General features: G+C 39.9%; 1 protein-coding gene across 1 annotated transcript; it reads right to left on the reverse strand.

Moving 5' to 3' along the window:
- Positions 1-9992: 9992 nt before the first annotated feature.
- Positions 9993-18087, reverse strand: LOC117496927 (zinc finger protein 79-like). The gene is made up of 2 exons (XM_034148779.1): positions 17777-18087; positions 9993-11587 (listed from the first exon to the last, which is right to left on the reverse strand). Exons 1-2 carry the CDS (start codon positions 18024-18026, stop codon positions 10119-10121), a joined length of 1719 nt encoding a protein of 572 aa, XP_034004670.1. The 5' UTR covers positions 18027-18087; the 3' UTR covers positions 9993-10118.
- Positions 18088-18164: the final 77 nt, after the last annotated feature.

Raw genomic sequence — 18164 nt, forward strand, 5'->3', positions numbered from 1 at the left:
TTCTTTTATAAATGACTAATGTTCGGTAGTGTCACACAAAAGAAACCACGAGTGTCTCAGAAAGGAAATGGTTTGTACCTCTTGCTGTGCCTCCCTCAGTGTCGCCTTTAAGGCTGCAGCAGAATCATAATGTAAGGTGCATTTTAAGGTGAAATAAGAGATGGAAGAAGTACTTAGATCTTATACTTAAGTAAAAGTAGAAATACCACAGTGTAGGTATACAATTGGAATATTACAAAAAATGAAAGTTTGATTATGTTTTGAGAAAAGACAACATAAATAAACAAGGTTACACATGTCAAATTATTTTTAACATACAATTGCAATATTTAAAAACGTTTTGAATATTTTGTGAAAAAAGTGAATTTCTTGAGAAAAAGGTTGTTTTTCATTAAAAAAGCTGGACATTAAAAAGGCAAAATAATAAACAAGGTGACACAGAGAAATAGTTCTGGCTGTGAAAGACTTGAGGTGTGTTTATAATTGTTTAAAACTGCAGTGTAACTCAGTCGTCTCATTAATAAATGTCAGACTTGCAGTGTGGTATAAAACGCGAAATAAATAAATAAAATGCAAAGCATTAAATGTGTGCAGAGAGCGACCCCATCTGGTCACAACTTTAAATATGTTATCATGTTTATGTGCAAATGAAGAACACTCACTGGTTTAGAACCTTTTTCCTTAAAGGGGACCTATCATGCAAAATGCACTTTTGTAAGGCAAGGCAAGGCAATTTTATTTATATAGCACTTTTCAGCACATGGCGATTCAAAGTGCTTTACACATTAAAAGCAAAAGACATTTAAGAACAAATACAGCATAAATACATTATTAAAAAAGGCATTTAAAAACAGGCATAAAAAGCAAAGATAATGAATAATAAATTGTACGTCTTTTATACATGAATATGTGTCCCCGGTGTTCCAGGGAACTCACCAAGTGTCAGAAAACACAACCCTCTCTCTTTTCCTCCATACCCAAATCTCTAAAAACGGGGCTGCAACGGATCTGATAAAAACTGATCCAGATTTGAACATTTCTCTGACGTCAGGACGGAGGAGCTGACCTATCAGGGGAATGAGAGGTTGCCGTGGCATGGTAACAGCATGGTAACATGACGCTCGTAACTCGGCCCCCTCCTTTGCAGGGGGGCGTGGTCAGCTGCAGCTCATGCAAAGACAGGGCTGGAGGAGAGCAAAATAGAGCGAAATGAGGCATGGCTAAAATGCATGATCTGTTTGGTATTTTGAAAAAGAAAACGTATAAATATACCTTATATAGGTATGGCCCTAGAATATATTATTCAAATATAGCATGATTGGTCCACTTTAAGTGAGTCCCTTTTCTTTTCTGACTTTTTGTCATGGGTATTTCACTTTATATTAAATACATAACAATAACAGTGCAGAACATCTAATAAACTTTACTATGAATCCAGAACAATACAACTGCAAGAGTATTGTTTGTTTGTAGCCTTTATTTATCCAGGTAAAAATCCCATTGAGATCAACGATCTCAGGGGGACCTGCTGCACATTGGTTACACATGTAACACAAAACTAAAAAGGACACATACAACATAATGACAGGGGTACAATTTACAAACGTATTCACAAAGACAGGTACCAGGAGTATCAAATATCAATTCCTCAAGCTGTGCTTTAAAATGATGCAGGGGAACCAAAATGCTAATTTTTTATATTTTTTGCTAGAGGAGCTGCGCACATAAAAGTTGTAGTGCCTAAAACAGTCCTAGCACTTGGTACATGTAATAAAAACACATCCTGGGATCTTAGGCAATAGCTACTTACGACTCTGTGATATCAGTGAGCAGATGTAAGATGGTATAGTTTACCCAGCATGGCTTTATATATGAACATGTACCAATGACTGAGTCTCCGAACAGTAAGTGATGGCAGACTTGCCCTGGCATACAGGGTACAGTGATGAGTAAGTGCTTTACAGTTTGTAACAAATCTCAGCGCACTGTGATAGGCGGCATCTAACTTGATCAGGTAATGGGCAGGTGCATTCATATACAACAAATCACCATAGTCCAGCACAGGTACAAAGGTCACAGAGACTTTTCCTGGCCTCAAGTGAGAAACAGGACTTGTTTCTGAAAAAGAAACCTAGCTTCACCCTTAGCTTTCTAAGAAGATTATTGACCTGAGGTTTAAAGGCAATTATCAAGCCAGATACCAAGGTATTTATAACAGGTAACCACTTCAAGTACTTTTCCTTTCGTAGTAACAATATCCAAAGTTGTCTCCGGTGTCTTTTTGGCTTTTGAAAATAGCATTACCTTAGTTTTATCAACATTTAAAAGAAGCTTAAGCTCAGAGAGCTGAGTCTGAATAATGTTAAAAACAGCCTGTAATTTAACAACAGCCTCCTTAATGGAGGGACCTGCACAATACATCACGGTATCATCAGCATAAAAATGTAAAGTTGCTTCATCAACATTTTGACCTAAACTGTTGATATAGATGGAGAATAAAAGTGGACCTAAAACAGAACCTTGTGGTACACCATTTGTAATGTTTAACCACTCAGAAGACAGCCCATCAAAATGAACACATTGAGGTAGTTCACAAACCACCCCACTGCATGGCTGGATATGCCAATACTGGCCAGCCTCTGCTTCAGGATTTGATGATCGACGGTATCGAATGTTTTGGAAAGATCAATAAACAGAGCTGCACAACTCTGCTTTTTGTCTAAGATATTAGCAATATCATTTACCACTTTCATTGTCGCAGTGATGGTGCTATGTTGCTTTCTGAAACCTGACTGATGTTTACATAGTAGGTCATAGTTACTTAAAAACACCTTTACCTGTTCACTCACTAGGCGTTCAAGAACCTTGGCCAGAACTGATAATTTAGAGATGGGCCTATAATTATTTAATAAAGTGGCCTCCCCTCCTTTTAGTAGAGAAGCTGACTTCCATATTTTTGGAATTGTGTTCGTGCTGAGGGAGAGGTTAAAAAGAGAAGTAAGAGGTGGTGCAATAAAATCTGCAGCCAGGGGCGGCGCCAGGGGGTAGCTGGGAGTTGCTATAGCAACTCCAACAATTGGCCAAGCAACGGCTTAGCAACCCCATTGTTTTGTTATGAAAATGTATCTATATATATTTATACACATTCTCGCGAGATCTATCAGGGGTCATTGTAAGATAAAGGGCGAACTGTTACTTGGCTAATGTTATGTGTGTGTGTGTGTGTGTGTGTGTGTGTGTGTGTGTGTGTGTGTGTGTGTGTGTGTGTGTGTGTGTGTGTGTGTGTGTGTGTGTGTGTGTGTGTGTGTGTGTGTGTGTGTGTGTGTGTGTGTGTGTGTGTTTGTGTGTGTGTGTCTGTCTGTTTGCGGTGTGGTGATGAGGTTAAATGCCACAGCATGCCAGTTGAAACAGTGAACGATCGCTATTGTGTACGCTTAGGGTGTAATGGTATTATACACAAATATTGTAGGAGCACAGAAACAGTGTTCAAATTCTGCTTTTACAAACTTATTTTGGTTGTGCTTACCTTGCAAAGTAATGTTATAAGTGTCAAAGGAATGTTTTAATGTAAATATTAATGATAATATTGTAGCGTGTCCAAGTTAATAGTTATTTCAGTTATCAGATGTGCACAGTTTAGTACATTTGTAAAGTTATTTAGGTAATGCTGTTGGTGGGAGTTAGGGAGAGACCGCCCCTTCCAGGTGTGTGTGTGCGTTTTCCGGTGTGTGTGTAGGGAGTACGAGACGGTAGGAGTTGTGTTCGAGTGTGGGGAAAAGTCATAATGAGTGTTATACTATTGATTGGCTCTGTAAGGCGTGGCTGTGGCCGTCAATACGATAAAATAAAGAGAACGTTTTCGACATTGAAGGCTTGAGTGATCTGTGATCTTGAATAGCGGTGAACGCTACAATATGAACAGGCTCGTGCTTGGCCCACTGGTATTGTTTGTTTATTTATTTTTGAAAATTAACTAGCAACGCCGTGCTGTCATATAGCAACTGCTAAACTACTGCAGCAAAAAAATCCTGGCGCCGCCCATGTCTGCAGCTATCTTTAAATATAAAGGTTCTAAGTTGTCCGGACCAGCCGGTTTTTTAGGATCTAACTTGGTTAACGCTTCATGAACGACTTCAATAGAAAAAGGAGAAAAACTGAAAGGGTTTTCCAAACCACGTTTTTCAGAGTCACAGACTGTGATGTTTACAGAAGCAGAGTTAGTAACATAATCAAACAGAGAGCCACAGGACACAAAATGCTCATTAAAGCAATTTAACATAGTGGCCCTGTCCGATATAGTGCCAGATGCTGTGGTAAGGCAAGGAGGTAGCTCATTACGGATTTCACCGGTGGATAACGATTTTATGGCTTTCCAAAATGTTCTAGGATTATTCAGGTTCTTTGTGGTAACTGACAGATAATACTTAGACTTAGCACTTTTGACATGTGATGTGAAGCTATTTCTTAGCTGCCTAAAACAAAGCCATTCTACCTCTGAGCCTGATTTCCTAGCCTTTGCCCAGGCCTTGTTTCTCTCATGTAGGAGACTAGACAATTCAGCAGAAAGCCAAGGATTTTCTCGTCCCTTCACTCTAAATGTACGCAGGGGTGCATGTCTGTCAATAATTTCCATAAAACCAAGATAAAAATAAGACCATGCAGTTTCAACATCATCACACAGATCAATTTTTCCCCAATCAAAACCAAACAGATCATGTACAAAACCCTGCTCCACAAAATGTTTTGTGTCTCTCTTAATGATAATGCGAGGTTTACCCGTTTGGACCTTTGTGTTCCTAATTGTTGCTACAACCAACACATTCTCACTCCCAGCTCGGCCTATGTTGACGTTATGTCAGGGTCCCTGTCATCACTTTCCAACGCAAGGGGGGGCCCTTTAGCGTCGAGTTTCAACTATCAGGGAGTCCCATTGACTTGCATAGAGCTCCCTGAACGTTGGTAATAGACGAGTTGGGATCGCGGCGAAATGCTCTCTGCAGATCCATTCTCACAGCGTTTATCAACCTTTTTCTTACTCAATATCAAGCCACACTTATTGTTTTTACTTCTTTATTTTAATTGAATAAATTCGAGCTTTTGTTGCTGTCAGTTAGGGGGAGAGTACGGGGCTCAGAATACTGCAATCTGTATTGTTTCATCGTTTTTTCCTTCTAATTTTGTATTCTTTTCTAAACTACACACTGTTATTTACTCAACAATAAGACACAATTATCCTTGTGTTTATTTATTTGTTTGATTAATAAACACAAGTTGGAGTCCGTCAGGACCGAGGGTCGGAGCAGCTCATAGTAGTTGCTTTAGAGAATTTTACACCCGGAAGTAAGTATTCTCTCCGCTTTGCTTGACAAACCCCGTGATTAGTCCTCAAGCTCTGTGATTGGATGTTTGAGTGTGCGCCGAGGGTTACGCCGAGCGTCAAACAGCACTTTGAAATGGGATGGAACCACGTCAGACTGTCCAAAACTGGATTTGAACGCACCCCGTCCCCCCCTCCTCCACCCCGTCCCCAGAACTACACATGCTGGCTATTGTGTGTTTCGCAACATGTTCTATGGCACGTTTCTACTGGGAATTGTAGTTTTAAAAGACGTTTTCGTATTTCCCATAATAAGAAGTTGCCAGTATTACTGTGTACATCCCTGGAGGTTTAGGGGATAGGAAACACTCAAATTTAAAACATATAATTAATAAATGGGTGAAAATTGCTTGTGTCCATAATGGGCAGCATTAATATATACCCACATGACAGCTAAGGTCAGAAGAGCTTTATTTAACAGCTAGTCTTATGTCTGTGACCCCTCCTGTTGTTAATTGATAAGCCTGAAACATGCACTTGTCAAGGTTCAGAGGCACATTTTGCAAATATGGCAGTAGCCATTGATCGTCTTAAGATAAGATATACTTTATTGATCCCAAGTTGGAAATGTTTTCGTTCCAGCAGCATGTGTAACAGTTGTAAATATGCAGTGGTGTTTATTTGTAAATCATTTAGTATAATCACACAAATTCTGTGTTTTATATTGAATAATTCTGTGTTCTTTATTTATTGAATGTTCAATACCTGACAAGGTCAGAGATGAAAAACTTGGGTCGCAGGTTCCTCAACAGTGCATTACAAGACATCTATCGATATGTGTGTACCTCCACCACCGTCATATTCTGCACATTTCTTATTCTATCTACATACATCTCATAAGAGTTTAATACATATGTATAATACCAGTTAAATTAACATTGCAGGAAAGTTGATTGTCAAGTCCCAAAATAAATTATGCAATATATTAGACATTAAGTACTTTGTCAGGCTTAATATTTATCTGTAGATACCCCCAAAGCTTTTTTCTTATTCAAAAGAAGACCTTAACCTAAAGTATTCTTTAATGTTTAAATAAAGCCTAATTAGTTTGTCTGTTTTGCACATCCTCCTGTTAATATCTTTGGACGTCCTGCACTAAACTGTTTTATTGTAGAGAATATAAATCTATTCTAGTAGACCTCAACAATGGAATTATCATCAGTAGAAATGGCCATGTCATGGGACCTTTAAGGTTAACCTGGTATTTTTACTCCACTACATTTATTTGAGTTACTTTACAGATTTGTATTAATGATGTGAAATATAAACAACCCTTAAATCAGACTTTAGTTACACCTGAGTCAAATTCAGTGAAGGTGATTGTCAAGTGCCAACAATCAGGCGAGATATTTGGTGCTTGAAAAGACAAAAGATGTATCTGCAGATCCCTATAAAGCATATTCATTACTCGTTATTCTCTAATCGTTCATTAAAAAGTGTATATAATGGCTATTTTGCACATCCCTTTCAAGATTTCAAGATTTTCAAAGGTTTGACATATCATATACACAACTACGGTGTAGTTATGCAATGAATGAAAAACTTGGGTTGCAGGTTCCTCAACAGTGCATTACAAGACATCTATCAATATGTGTGTACCTCCACCATTAAACTGTCATATTCTGCACATTTCTTATTCTATCTACATACATCTTGTAAGAGTATAATAAATATGTATAATATCGGTTAAAATAAGTGCTTCAACATAGTTAACATTGCAGGAAAGTTGATAGTCAAGTCCCAAAACAAACCATGAAATATATTAGACTTTAAGTATACTTTGTCAGGCTTAATATTTATCTGTAGATACCCCCAAAGCTTTTTGCTTACATGTATTTAAAAGAAGACCTTAACCTAAAGTATCATTTAATGTTTTAATAAAGCCTACTTAGTTTGTCTGTTTTGCACATCCTCCTATTAATATCTTTGTACATCCGGCACTAAACTGTTTTATTGTAGAGATCATTTACAGTATCTTCTTGATATTTTCTATTCTATATTTCTATCATTGACCTTCTACTTTCCCCCTAATTTGTATGTACTCTTAATATTTAAATGTTTTCATCAAATATAACACATTCAACAAAACATGCAGCAGACCTTAGGCAAGGCAAGGCAAGTTTATTTATATAGCACCTTTCAACACAAGGCAATTCAAAGTGCTTTAAAAAAATGAAAGACATTAATAAAAAGGCATTTAAAAACAGTAATTAAAAAGCAACACAATCTACCTGCATTGCAATTACTCTAAACATGTAATAACGTGCTTTAACCAGTAGGTGGTTTGGGTTAAAAAGCTGTCAAGTTTACAGTATTAACACAATAAAATATACTGCTGTTTCCGGTTTAGTTTATGACGGATATATTTTGTTATTCACAGACCACACATATTGTTTTGATATTTGTAACACAAAAGCGATGGAAAAACCCACCGCAACACAGACAAGATGGTCTTAACATGACCCAGCTGCCTAGTTAATACAAAATTATAATATCAAATAAAATATTACTATTAACCTTATTGTGAAATTAAAACAGAACAGTAAAAGAATAGTTTCCGGTCTATTCTGAGGCCCGATCTCTGTAGATAAATAAATAACTAAGCCAGATGAGTAATATTGAATGCAGCAAAACCATTTATTACAATGCATTTATGTGATGACTTTCAAAGAGTAAAGTAAGCACTAGCTGAATAAAGTATGATTTCATCTTACGAAACTTTTTTTTTCATATGGAATACAGTCGGAGGTCAACCAATCACAGAGCTTGAGGACTAATCACGGGGTTTGTTGAGCAAAGCGCATGGTGTAGTCTCATTTCATTTCAATCTTTATTTCGAATAGATTAAAAATATAACAAATAAAATAAAATGATAATATTTATATATTCAGCAAAAAACAAAAAGTCTTGAACAAACAAATGAACAAACAAATGACCATATCTTCCCTTCTAAAAGGGTTACATGAATAATCTTTATTCTCAAAGTAATGATAAACCTGTGAGTTGGATGTAGAAAAGTCAGAATCAATATAGATGTTTTTTATTTTAAAGAAAATTCAGATTTTACATAGTAAAAAACGGTAAATTATAGTGTCCGTCCAAAAATTATTTTTTACTTATAGTGAAAACTACCCTTGGATGATGGGTTAGTAGACTAAAAGCTTTAGGAATCCAAAGTACAACATATAATAAGTACCCTGTATCAAGATTGATGCAAAACAAGTGACATTTGACCTTTTTAGAGAGATGTAGCAAAGAAAACCCACTTCTGGGGTCATTTGGGTGGATTTTCCATATCTCTGGCCGCCCTTGGTCGATTTTGATGGTTGACACCTCTTTCTGACCTTTAGAGCCAATAGAATCGAAGGGGGAGTCCCCCACACACACTCATTGTGAAGAGAAATGGTGGGGGCTTCGCGCATGTAATGTTGCATCAGAGTGAACCTATCTCTAGCTTTGACATCTGGAGACGGAAAAGCAGTTTTAATGCTTATGGATTATCAGAAATCATTTCAAAGAGGACACAGACACATTGGATTAACCTATGGATTAACTTCAGCAGCGTTTTTATCGTTGTAATGCCATTGAAGACCACTTTGGAGAGACTACAGAGCCAAGGTAAAAATGTTAGCATTTTTAGCTACCTAGCGTCACCTGTTTTGATGTCCGTTTTTGCTTATAATGTCGCCATTTCGTATAATTCAGTGATAATGTGGGTGTCCAACGATTCTGTGTCACCTCACGATGTGAAACGATGTCATGGATGGAGAGAAGAGATACATAATAAGGTTTTGTGAGTGATTTTCGGTGCAGTAAGGTGTTAGCATTTTTCGCTCGTTGCTAATTCAGAGGCTCAGTGTTAGCATTGTGGGTTTTATTTAAAAAAAAAAAAAAAAGATCAGTTTGATGAGTTTCTTCCCGTTACATGGATATAAAACATTCATAGTTTATTAAATGAACATGCCCTCAGGCACTGTTTCCTGCAAGATATTGCGGCAGTGCCCCGGTACCGGGGTCTCTCGGGGTTAACAGGTTAATAATAATAATAAATCATGTGTCCGAAAGGGAGTAGGAGGAAGCAAATGCTTATTAATTCCCACCCCTTACTTGATCAATGATTGTCCTTTAAATCATTATGCAAGTTATTCCTACGTACATTTACATTTATACATACATATACAATAATTTCTCATCTTCAATCAACTCTCTTCATTCTCATAGTTTTCCAAAAAAGTCTCAAACGATAGCTGAGGATTATGGGTAGTGTAGTATCTTCGGCCATCCTAAACAACTATTTGTTTCTCAGAGTCGAAGGGGAAAAACACAAAACCATTGTACACAATTTAAACCAATCAATGTTGTGTAATTAACAAGGATAATCTGGTGTTTTTGAGTTGATGAGTAGTGAATAAATCTGTAAAATCAATCGACAGTAAGGAGAATACTTATTTCCGGGAGTAAAATTCTGCGTTATCCAATGGGAATGGACGCTCACGTTGCCTTTAACTGCCGCCGACATGGACCGATGTGGTGCTTCCCTGAGCGTCAAATACCGCCGCCGATGGGAATTCATTGCAATCAGTTGAAAGCTCTTTGTGTCCGTTTATGAAGCTGAAGGAGACTCGGTGCGTCACAACTGCACGCCAAAGGACCCTGACCAAGCGTCGCTATTGGACTATCAGGGAGTGAGACTGTGTTGGAATATTGTGCAACAATGTTAATCCAGTCAGACAGAATTTTCTCATGTGTGAAGTGAACTGTCATAAGACATATTCATTGTATCTCCATCAGCTTCTGTTTCCATGTGTTCAGCTGAGCTGCTGATTGGAGGCTCTGCCTCTCTGTTATCCTCAGTCTGAATTTCATTAAGCAGTGAGGACTGACGACCAACACACTTGTGTCTTTTGAAATCAGTACACCATTTAAATCTTTTGTCACAAACATTGCAGCTGTATATTTCCTCTCCTGTGTGGACTCTCATGTGTTTTTTTAAACCTCCACTCTCTGAAAAAGCTTTCTTACAGACTGAGCAGCTGTGTGGTTTCAGTCCTGTGTGGATTCTCATGTGGTCCTTTAAATTTCTATTCTCTGAAAAAGCTTTCTTACAGACTGAGCAGCTGTATGGTTTCTCTCCTGTGTGGACTCTCATGTGTGTCTTTAAATTTCTATTCTGTGAAAAAGCTTTCTTACAGACTGAGCAGCTAAAGGGTTTCTCTCCTGTGTGGATTCTCATGTGTTCCTTTAAATGTCCACTCTGTGAAAAAGGTTTCTTACAGACTAAGCAGCTAGAGGTTTCCTCTCCTGTGTGGACTCTCAAGTGGTCCTTTAAACTTCCACTCTGTGAAAAAGCTTTCTTACAGACTGAGCAGCTAAAGGGTTTCTCTCCTGTGTGGATTCTCATGTGTCGACTTAAATTTCTTTTCATTGCAAAATATTTGTTACAGACTGAGCAGCTGAATGGTTTCTCTCCTGTGTGGACTCTCATGTGCTCCTTAAAACTTACACTCAATGCAAAAGATTTGGTACAAACTGAGCAGCTAAAGGGTTTCTCTCCTGTGTGGCTTCTCATGTGTCTTTTTAAAGTTTCACTCAATGCAAAAGATTTGGTACAAACTGAGCAGCAAAAGGGTTTCTCTCCTGTGTGGATTCTCATGTGTCGCTGAAAATTGCTTCTATATGTAAAAGATTTCGTACACACAGAGCAGCCAAATTGTTTCTTTACAGCACTACGGCTTGAATCACTGACAGATTCTTGTCTATTTTTCAGTGAGGTTGAGTCTGACGCAGGTTCTCTGGTCTCCTTCCAATCAGCACTGTCTTCAGTGTCACGTTCAGAAGAGTCTCCACTCTCGTCCTCAGTCTTTGGTTGTAAACTGCTTTCTGGATCTGAGTTCCTGGCAGGTTTTGGTCCTCGACAGTCATCTCCATCTGCTTCTGTTTCCATGTGTTCAGTTTGTCTTTGATGAGGCTGTGAGGACTGAGGTTTCTCTTTATCATCTTCACTCTTCACAGGGTCAGGATTGAAAGTGGACTTGGTGATATCAGCCTCCTCCAGCTCTTGAAGCTGCTCTCCCTCCTGACTGATCCCGAGTTCCTCCTGTTCTTGCTTAATGTATGGGAGGGACTCTGGGTCCTCCTGGTCCAGACTGGTGCTCCACTCCTGCTGGTCAGGGAGAAGCTCTTCTTTAACCACCACCAGCAGCTGGACGTCTGCAGGAAACACACAGTCAGAAAAAACTGTTAAGTGTTAGCATTTAAAAAATCGAATCATCATTCAAATGGGAGACATTTTGCAGCCCTAATTGATGCCTTTGTTTTCATACTTTCATATTATCTTTCTTAGTCCCGCCTATTGTGTATTTTTGCCACAATGTAAACAATGAATTGTATTTGGGATCGTTCACAGCTACACTACGCCTATAGAATGGTAATACTCTGTTACAAATAAAAATCCTGCATTTCAACCTTATTTAAAAGGACACCTATCATGCTATATTTAAATGATATATTGTAGGGCCATACCTATATAAGGTATATTTATACGTTTCTGTTTTCAAAATACCAAACAGATCATGCATTTTAGCAATGTCTCATTTCGCTCTATTTGCTGTTCTCCAGCACTGTTTTTGCACGGGGCTGATTCTGTGAGCTGCAGCTGACCACGCCCCCCTGCAGGAGAAGGGAACTGTGCTCTGATCAAGTCAAGCGGGGGAGAAAAATAGATCTCCGTGCTCTGTGTTTTATTATATTATTATAGGCCTACAGAGTCGTTATTCATTTGTTTTAAAGCTCAATAGATAACAAAGAAGACCTTTGACCGGCACTTTTCTAATTTTGTCCGGAAGATTTAAACTTTAACGGACATCTTGACCGGCGAAAGAAAACCTAACTGAAACTCTGCCGCACGGTCCCCTTGTTCCTTGGAAGAGGCGGAGAGGTGGGTGTTTGTCATCTCCTGGTGGACTAACCGGAGAGAATTACAGTGCTTGCCTCGACGGGGAGGGATTGCATTGAATTACAGCAGCGGGAGCAAACGCTTGCCTCGGGGAGGGAGAAAAAAAGCCACAGCGGAGAATAAACAGAATGGTAACCATGGTAACCATGCGCGGGAAGTCTTCTTCGCTGCTTTTGTGGCAGACTACAGCGTCACTTACAGGCCTGGCATATGTACTACAGCGTCTCCAGCGCTTTCGAGCGGCAATGGCCGGCTGTGGCCCAACCCCACATTCCCCTGATAGGTGGAGAGTTGGCCCAATAGCCGTAGCGCCACTTTACTGACGTCAGTAAAGTGTTCAAATCTGGATCAGTTTTTATCAGATCCGTTGCAGCCCCTTTTTTAGAGATTTGGGTATGGAGGAAAATAGAGAGGGTTGTGTTTTCTGACACTTGGTGAGTTCCCTGGAACACCGGGCACACATATTCATGTATAAAAGACGTACAAAAGTGCATTTTGCATGATAGGTCCCCTTTAAAGTGGACATATTATGCTATATTTGAAAAATATATTGTAGGGCCATACCTATACAAAACTTGTCTGTGAAGTTTTTTGCTTAAAATACCAAACAGATCAACCATTGTAGCCATGCCTCATACTACTACTACTCATACCCCTCTATTCCAGCCCTGTTCCAAAAAGGCTGATTCTGCTTTAAATGGAACAGCTGCTGCTAGCCACGCCCCTTTGTAGCGTCACGCAGCTTTCCCCTGCTAAGAGAGTTTTCTACTGGGAGAAACTCAGCTAAACGCTGCTGTGATTAAATGCCATATTATGCTCCAAACCACTTCAAGCATTATTTCTGAAACAGTATGAAGCTCAAACGTTTCTCTCTCGCAGGGTTTACCGCAAGGACATTATGTTACACATATTCTCTCCAGTACAGCGTTAGCTCTGAGTGTTAGCGATGCTTGCTAATGTAAACACAGACCACATTACTCCCAAAACACGCCACGCATTGTTTCTGATACAGCACATAGCTTGACATGTTCTTTCTTAAGTATTTACCGCTAGAACAGTGCCATTATATGTATTTTATATATATATATATATATATATATATATATATATATATATATATATATATATATATATATATATATATATATATATATATATATATCAACTTTTTACTCTAAGTGCCTCCTGCAGACATCCTGCTGAATACACAGACACACAGCTGCGAGAGGGGATTCAGCTAGACGAATGTATAAGGAGACGATAGGTTGGGACCAGGGTTTCCATTAGCCGGTAATTACCAGTTTTTAGCAGGTCAAATGTATTAAAAAACGGTAAATTCAAAACCTGACGGTCACAATGTGCGGTAATAATTAGGGATGCTCCGATTGATTAGCCGCCGATCATTAACGGCCGATATTCACTCTTAATAGTTTGATTGGTGCTCTCTATAAAGGCCAATCAGTAGTGCTGGATTTGATCGATATGGACATAAACGCGAGTGAAGTATAACCGGACGAGAAAGAGAGATCAGAGATCCGATCAGCTGCTGAGTTTGACGGAGACATGCAGCTCTACATGATCACCTGAAACCCCGCCCGCTGTTTAGCGAGATCCATGAGTCTGATACTGACGTGCTGTCAGGAGAGAGAGAGGGAGGGAGAGAGGAAAAGAGAGGCTCCTTTTCTCCCGTGTTATTATTCAAAGATAATGTAAACTTTTGAATAATGTACTTCATCTACTAAAAGTAGTTTGTTTGAATGTAATAATTATGTTGTTTGTTGTTTGGGGAAGCGTATCATTTTTTGAAAAATTAAATCTGAACTTTTCGATCTGTTACGATTATAAACTGAAGCAATATAAAAATGAGCCTCATTAACTGAGTTTTAAACATCAGCATATCCGGTCATAGTCCGGTAATTACCTGCTAACGGAAACTCTGCTACACAATTCTTCGTATTATTATTATTATTATTATTATTATTATTATTGAAACATGACCGCTAACTTTCGAATTTGTCCGGCAAGAATAAATTGTAGCGGAAACCCTGGTTGGGACGTGTCACGTGTGCCGGAGACGATAGGTTGGGACGTGTCACGTGTGCCAAATTTCACCAATGACGTCATAGGAGCCAAATCTTGGATCTGCTCGTTTGCACCCCTGTTCTTTTTGTTTTGGTTTAGAGATGTGGGTCTTAGACTGCTGCAGTGCTCACATGAACCAAAACAGAAAATAAGTGGCGGGGACTAGTGTTGCACGGTGCACAGATACTAGAAAGGTATCGCTATACCCTGCCGTTAAAAACGTTATGATTCCTCCATTTCATTAGTATCGGTACTTTAAGAATGACATTGTTTTAATAAGAGCCGTATTTCCTGTGTGTGTTCAGCGCTCTGCCTCCACTCCCTGCAGCCGATGTCAGCTCCTCTAAGAGACTGTGTTTGTTGTTTGAGATGATGCTGCTATTTTAGTTCATACGTATTTTTGTGTTAAACTTTCCTGTTGGCTCCCAGACCGTAGTCGATGAAAACAAGGGATGACTCTCTGCAGTCTACCAGGGCCGAAGCAACAAACTTTGGGTTCAATAACCCACTTTTCAATAAGGCAGACAGGCAAGCTCTTCTTTGGGAGCCCGTTGCACTTATTAAGGTCTTTGTTACAGATCTAACTTTGAAGACACTCAACAGACCTATTTTGCTGCTGCTTCGTTCGCTTCAAAACACTCTCGCTCGCTCTACCATGCACACACACACACACGCACCACCCCACCAAAAAAAAAGTCATCTGTGGAAGCCGTAATACTGTAAAAAGTAAGACCAATCATTTTAGCCGGCCCGGCTAAAATAACTGGATGGCCTATGTTACGACCCGCCCTCTACTCAGTGGTAGTGGCTCGTGGGGAGACCCGCAACATCAAATAAAAACACACCAAACACGCAGCACTTAACGGCGATTATTTATTTTAAAGCACAGCCGTTACTCACATGGGCCAACCGGCAAATGACCAAGGTGTGGAGGACTGGCAAAACAAACAAAAAGAAGAAGGGGGCCTGGACCAGCCACACCACGGGCCGTAGGACCCAGAGCTTCCCTCCCCTACCCAGAGATCTAACAAAACCCTACGGGTAAAATAAAGCCGCGAAAACCTATACTACCAGATCCTCCAGAGTACACATATTGCCACATTAACACAAGGGATCTACAGATCCAAACAGCAGAGAGAGATTGTCCTCGGACGGAGTCTTCCGGCATAAGGATCAGGAGAGAGAGCTCTTCTCCTCCAGCTTCTCCTTTTAAGTCCACAGCTGAATGGAATTAGGACACCTGGGGGAGGCGGAGCCAGGGGCGGACCAGGTGTACCTGCGCAGCAGAGAGACAGAGAAGACAACAGAAAAGGGAGCACGTAACAGCCTACCTGCCTGTCAGCCTTCCATCTGTGCACAAACTTATCTCGTGCCCTCATTGGTCATGTGCGCGTTCGTGTGTGTTGGAGGAGGGGCTCTATAAGGAAGTGGCAGATTTTCTCCGGTTGTGTATTTTCAAATTCTAGTGATCTCGAGCTTCACCGAGGGCCACATCCAGAAAAAATTACGAAGGGCTGGGCCACTCATAAAGGTGAGGTATATCGCCTCATCAGTTAAGTTATAAGTTAGCAAAATATAGGTAAATTAGGCTCGATACATGAATATGCTTTAAGAAAAAAAAACGCCTACATCACAGCTCTCTATAGGGTTTCATTTATCTTGTTGGCAGCTCATCCCTTAAAAACAGAAGTCTCAGAGTGATTATAATAAGATGACATAGGGTCTATTTCAAGCTTGTTATGTAAATAAGTTATTAGGCTTTTTTGTATCAACTAAGGCGCCGTTTACTCGAGGACAAAACGGCTTGTATCTGCATAGTTTCGCGTGCGTATAGCCCTATTATTTACACAAGGCCGATAGTAACGGACCCCACAAACGTTAACGGGTCCCAAGGTGGATAGATTTGCAAACGAAACTCTCTGGGGGGTCAAACGAGTCCGTGTAATCGCCTCTATACGAATATTTCCTGAAAAAATAATGATAGCCCCACCTCTCCCCACCTCTGCTGCTCACTGCTGTAGCATGGCCAGTAGCCATCTGTAACGATCAACTATCAAAAATAGCTGTGTTAATTAAACGCACAAGGGGTTCTTGAATGAAATAATATTATAAAAGGCAAACCAGAATTGTTAACGCCCAATATACTCCTTAAACAAAATAAACAGAGTCAGATTTCATGCATTGATCCATTATATTGACAATTTTCCAGCCAAACAACACAAACAAAATTAAACAGTCCGCTCTGCGATACACCAAAATTGTCTTTAATGCCTAATCCAGGCCATTATTGTTCATTGCTCCTGCGCCCGTCGGCGGCAAAAAGAGAAATGTTTGTAGGCCTATTCAGGCTATAATCCACACAAAAAAAGGAAACACAGGACCGGCGTGTCCCAGAGGAGCGATCTCACCCGGTGTTTGTAGAGAATATCTCTCTTTCTGAGCGCGTCCTCTCCACGGAGACGTGCTTCTTGGTCGGTCGATGCAATATCCACAGATTCGGTTTCTTTCAGTTAACTTCCCCGTTGCATTTATCCATATATTTACATGCTGAGGAAATTACTATATCCCGCTGAATACCAGCAATCGCCACACACAAAATAACGATAGCCCCACCTCTCCTGCTCACTGCTGTAGCATGGCCAGTAGCTACTGTCAGTAGCTACTGTCAGTAGCTACTGCTAGTGCTACTGCTACTGACCATGCTACAGATGTTAGTACAACCTCTACAGCTCGACCATGCTACAGATGTTAGTGCAAAATCTACAGCTCCTCTACCACAACCATCAGCAACAAGTGGACATGGAGAATTACATTAACTACTACATGATGCTAAATCCACCGCGGGGCGTAAACAGAAGGGTAGCCATGGCAACATTGCTGCGGGGCTGCTCCGTGGTCTTCTTCGCTGCTTTTGGTGTATTTTGGCGGAAGTTACAGCGCCACTTACAGTCCTGGCATATGTACTACAGCGTTTCCAGCGGTCTCGTTTGAACAGACACATTAAATGAAATGAATGCATGTGAACGGAAGACTTTTTTGAAAGCGCATACTGTGCATAAACGCAAACGTTCCCCTGTGCACAACGCCTAAGATTTGTTAGAAAATGTTATCAACATGAATTGACTGAATTTATTTTAAAAGTGGGCTTATTAACACATGATTACTACTGTGTAATATATTTGTACATATATATATTTAAGAAGTACAATATAAGAAAAGCACAAGTTTCATTTGTGGGCCATATTTCATCATACTTTTTTGAATTAGCTGAGTGCCGATTCAAAATGGGCCGCATTTGGCCCCCGGGCCGTAGTTTGGACACCCCTGGTTTAAAGTGTTAATTAAGAGTAAAGGTAACAGACCTGCTCTGTGTATCCGAAGCTGAGGCTGTAAAACAGCGTCCAGTAGTTTCTGGATTCTCTCGTTCTCCTCTTTTGAACGAGACAGCTCCTCCTCGAGCTCTGCTATCGTTTTTTCAAACAGAGCAAATATATCTTCAGCAGCAGCAGTGAGTCGCTGCTTCTTCATCGACAGCAGCATTTGGACTCTACTCATGTTTACTATATCACCTTTTCCTGCTAACTCCGTTAAACACACCGTTTCTCTCTCCATCAAACTCTCAATCTGACTAGTGTTGCTAACGTGTTTCCAGCTAGCATGCTAAACTAGCTCCTATAGTCCGAGGTAAACGCTCCAGAAAAAAGAGCACAGAGTCCATTCGGAGGTTTATCCAGACACACAGATGATGGA

The sequence above is a fragment of the Trematomus bernacchii genome, unplaced genomic scaffold (genome assembly GCF_902827165.1).
Source record: "Trematomus bernacchii unplaced genomic scaffold, fTreBer1.1, whole genome shotgun sequence".
In the NCBI taxonomy this organism is placed as follows: domain Eukaryota; kingdom Metazoa; phylum Chordata; class Actinopteri; order Perciformes; family Nototheniidae; genus Trematomus; species Trematomus bernacchii.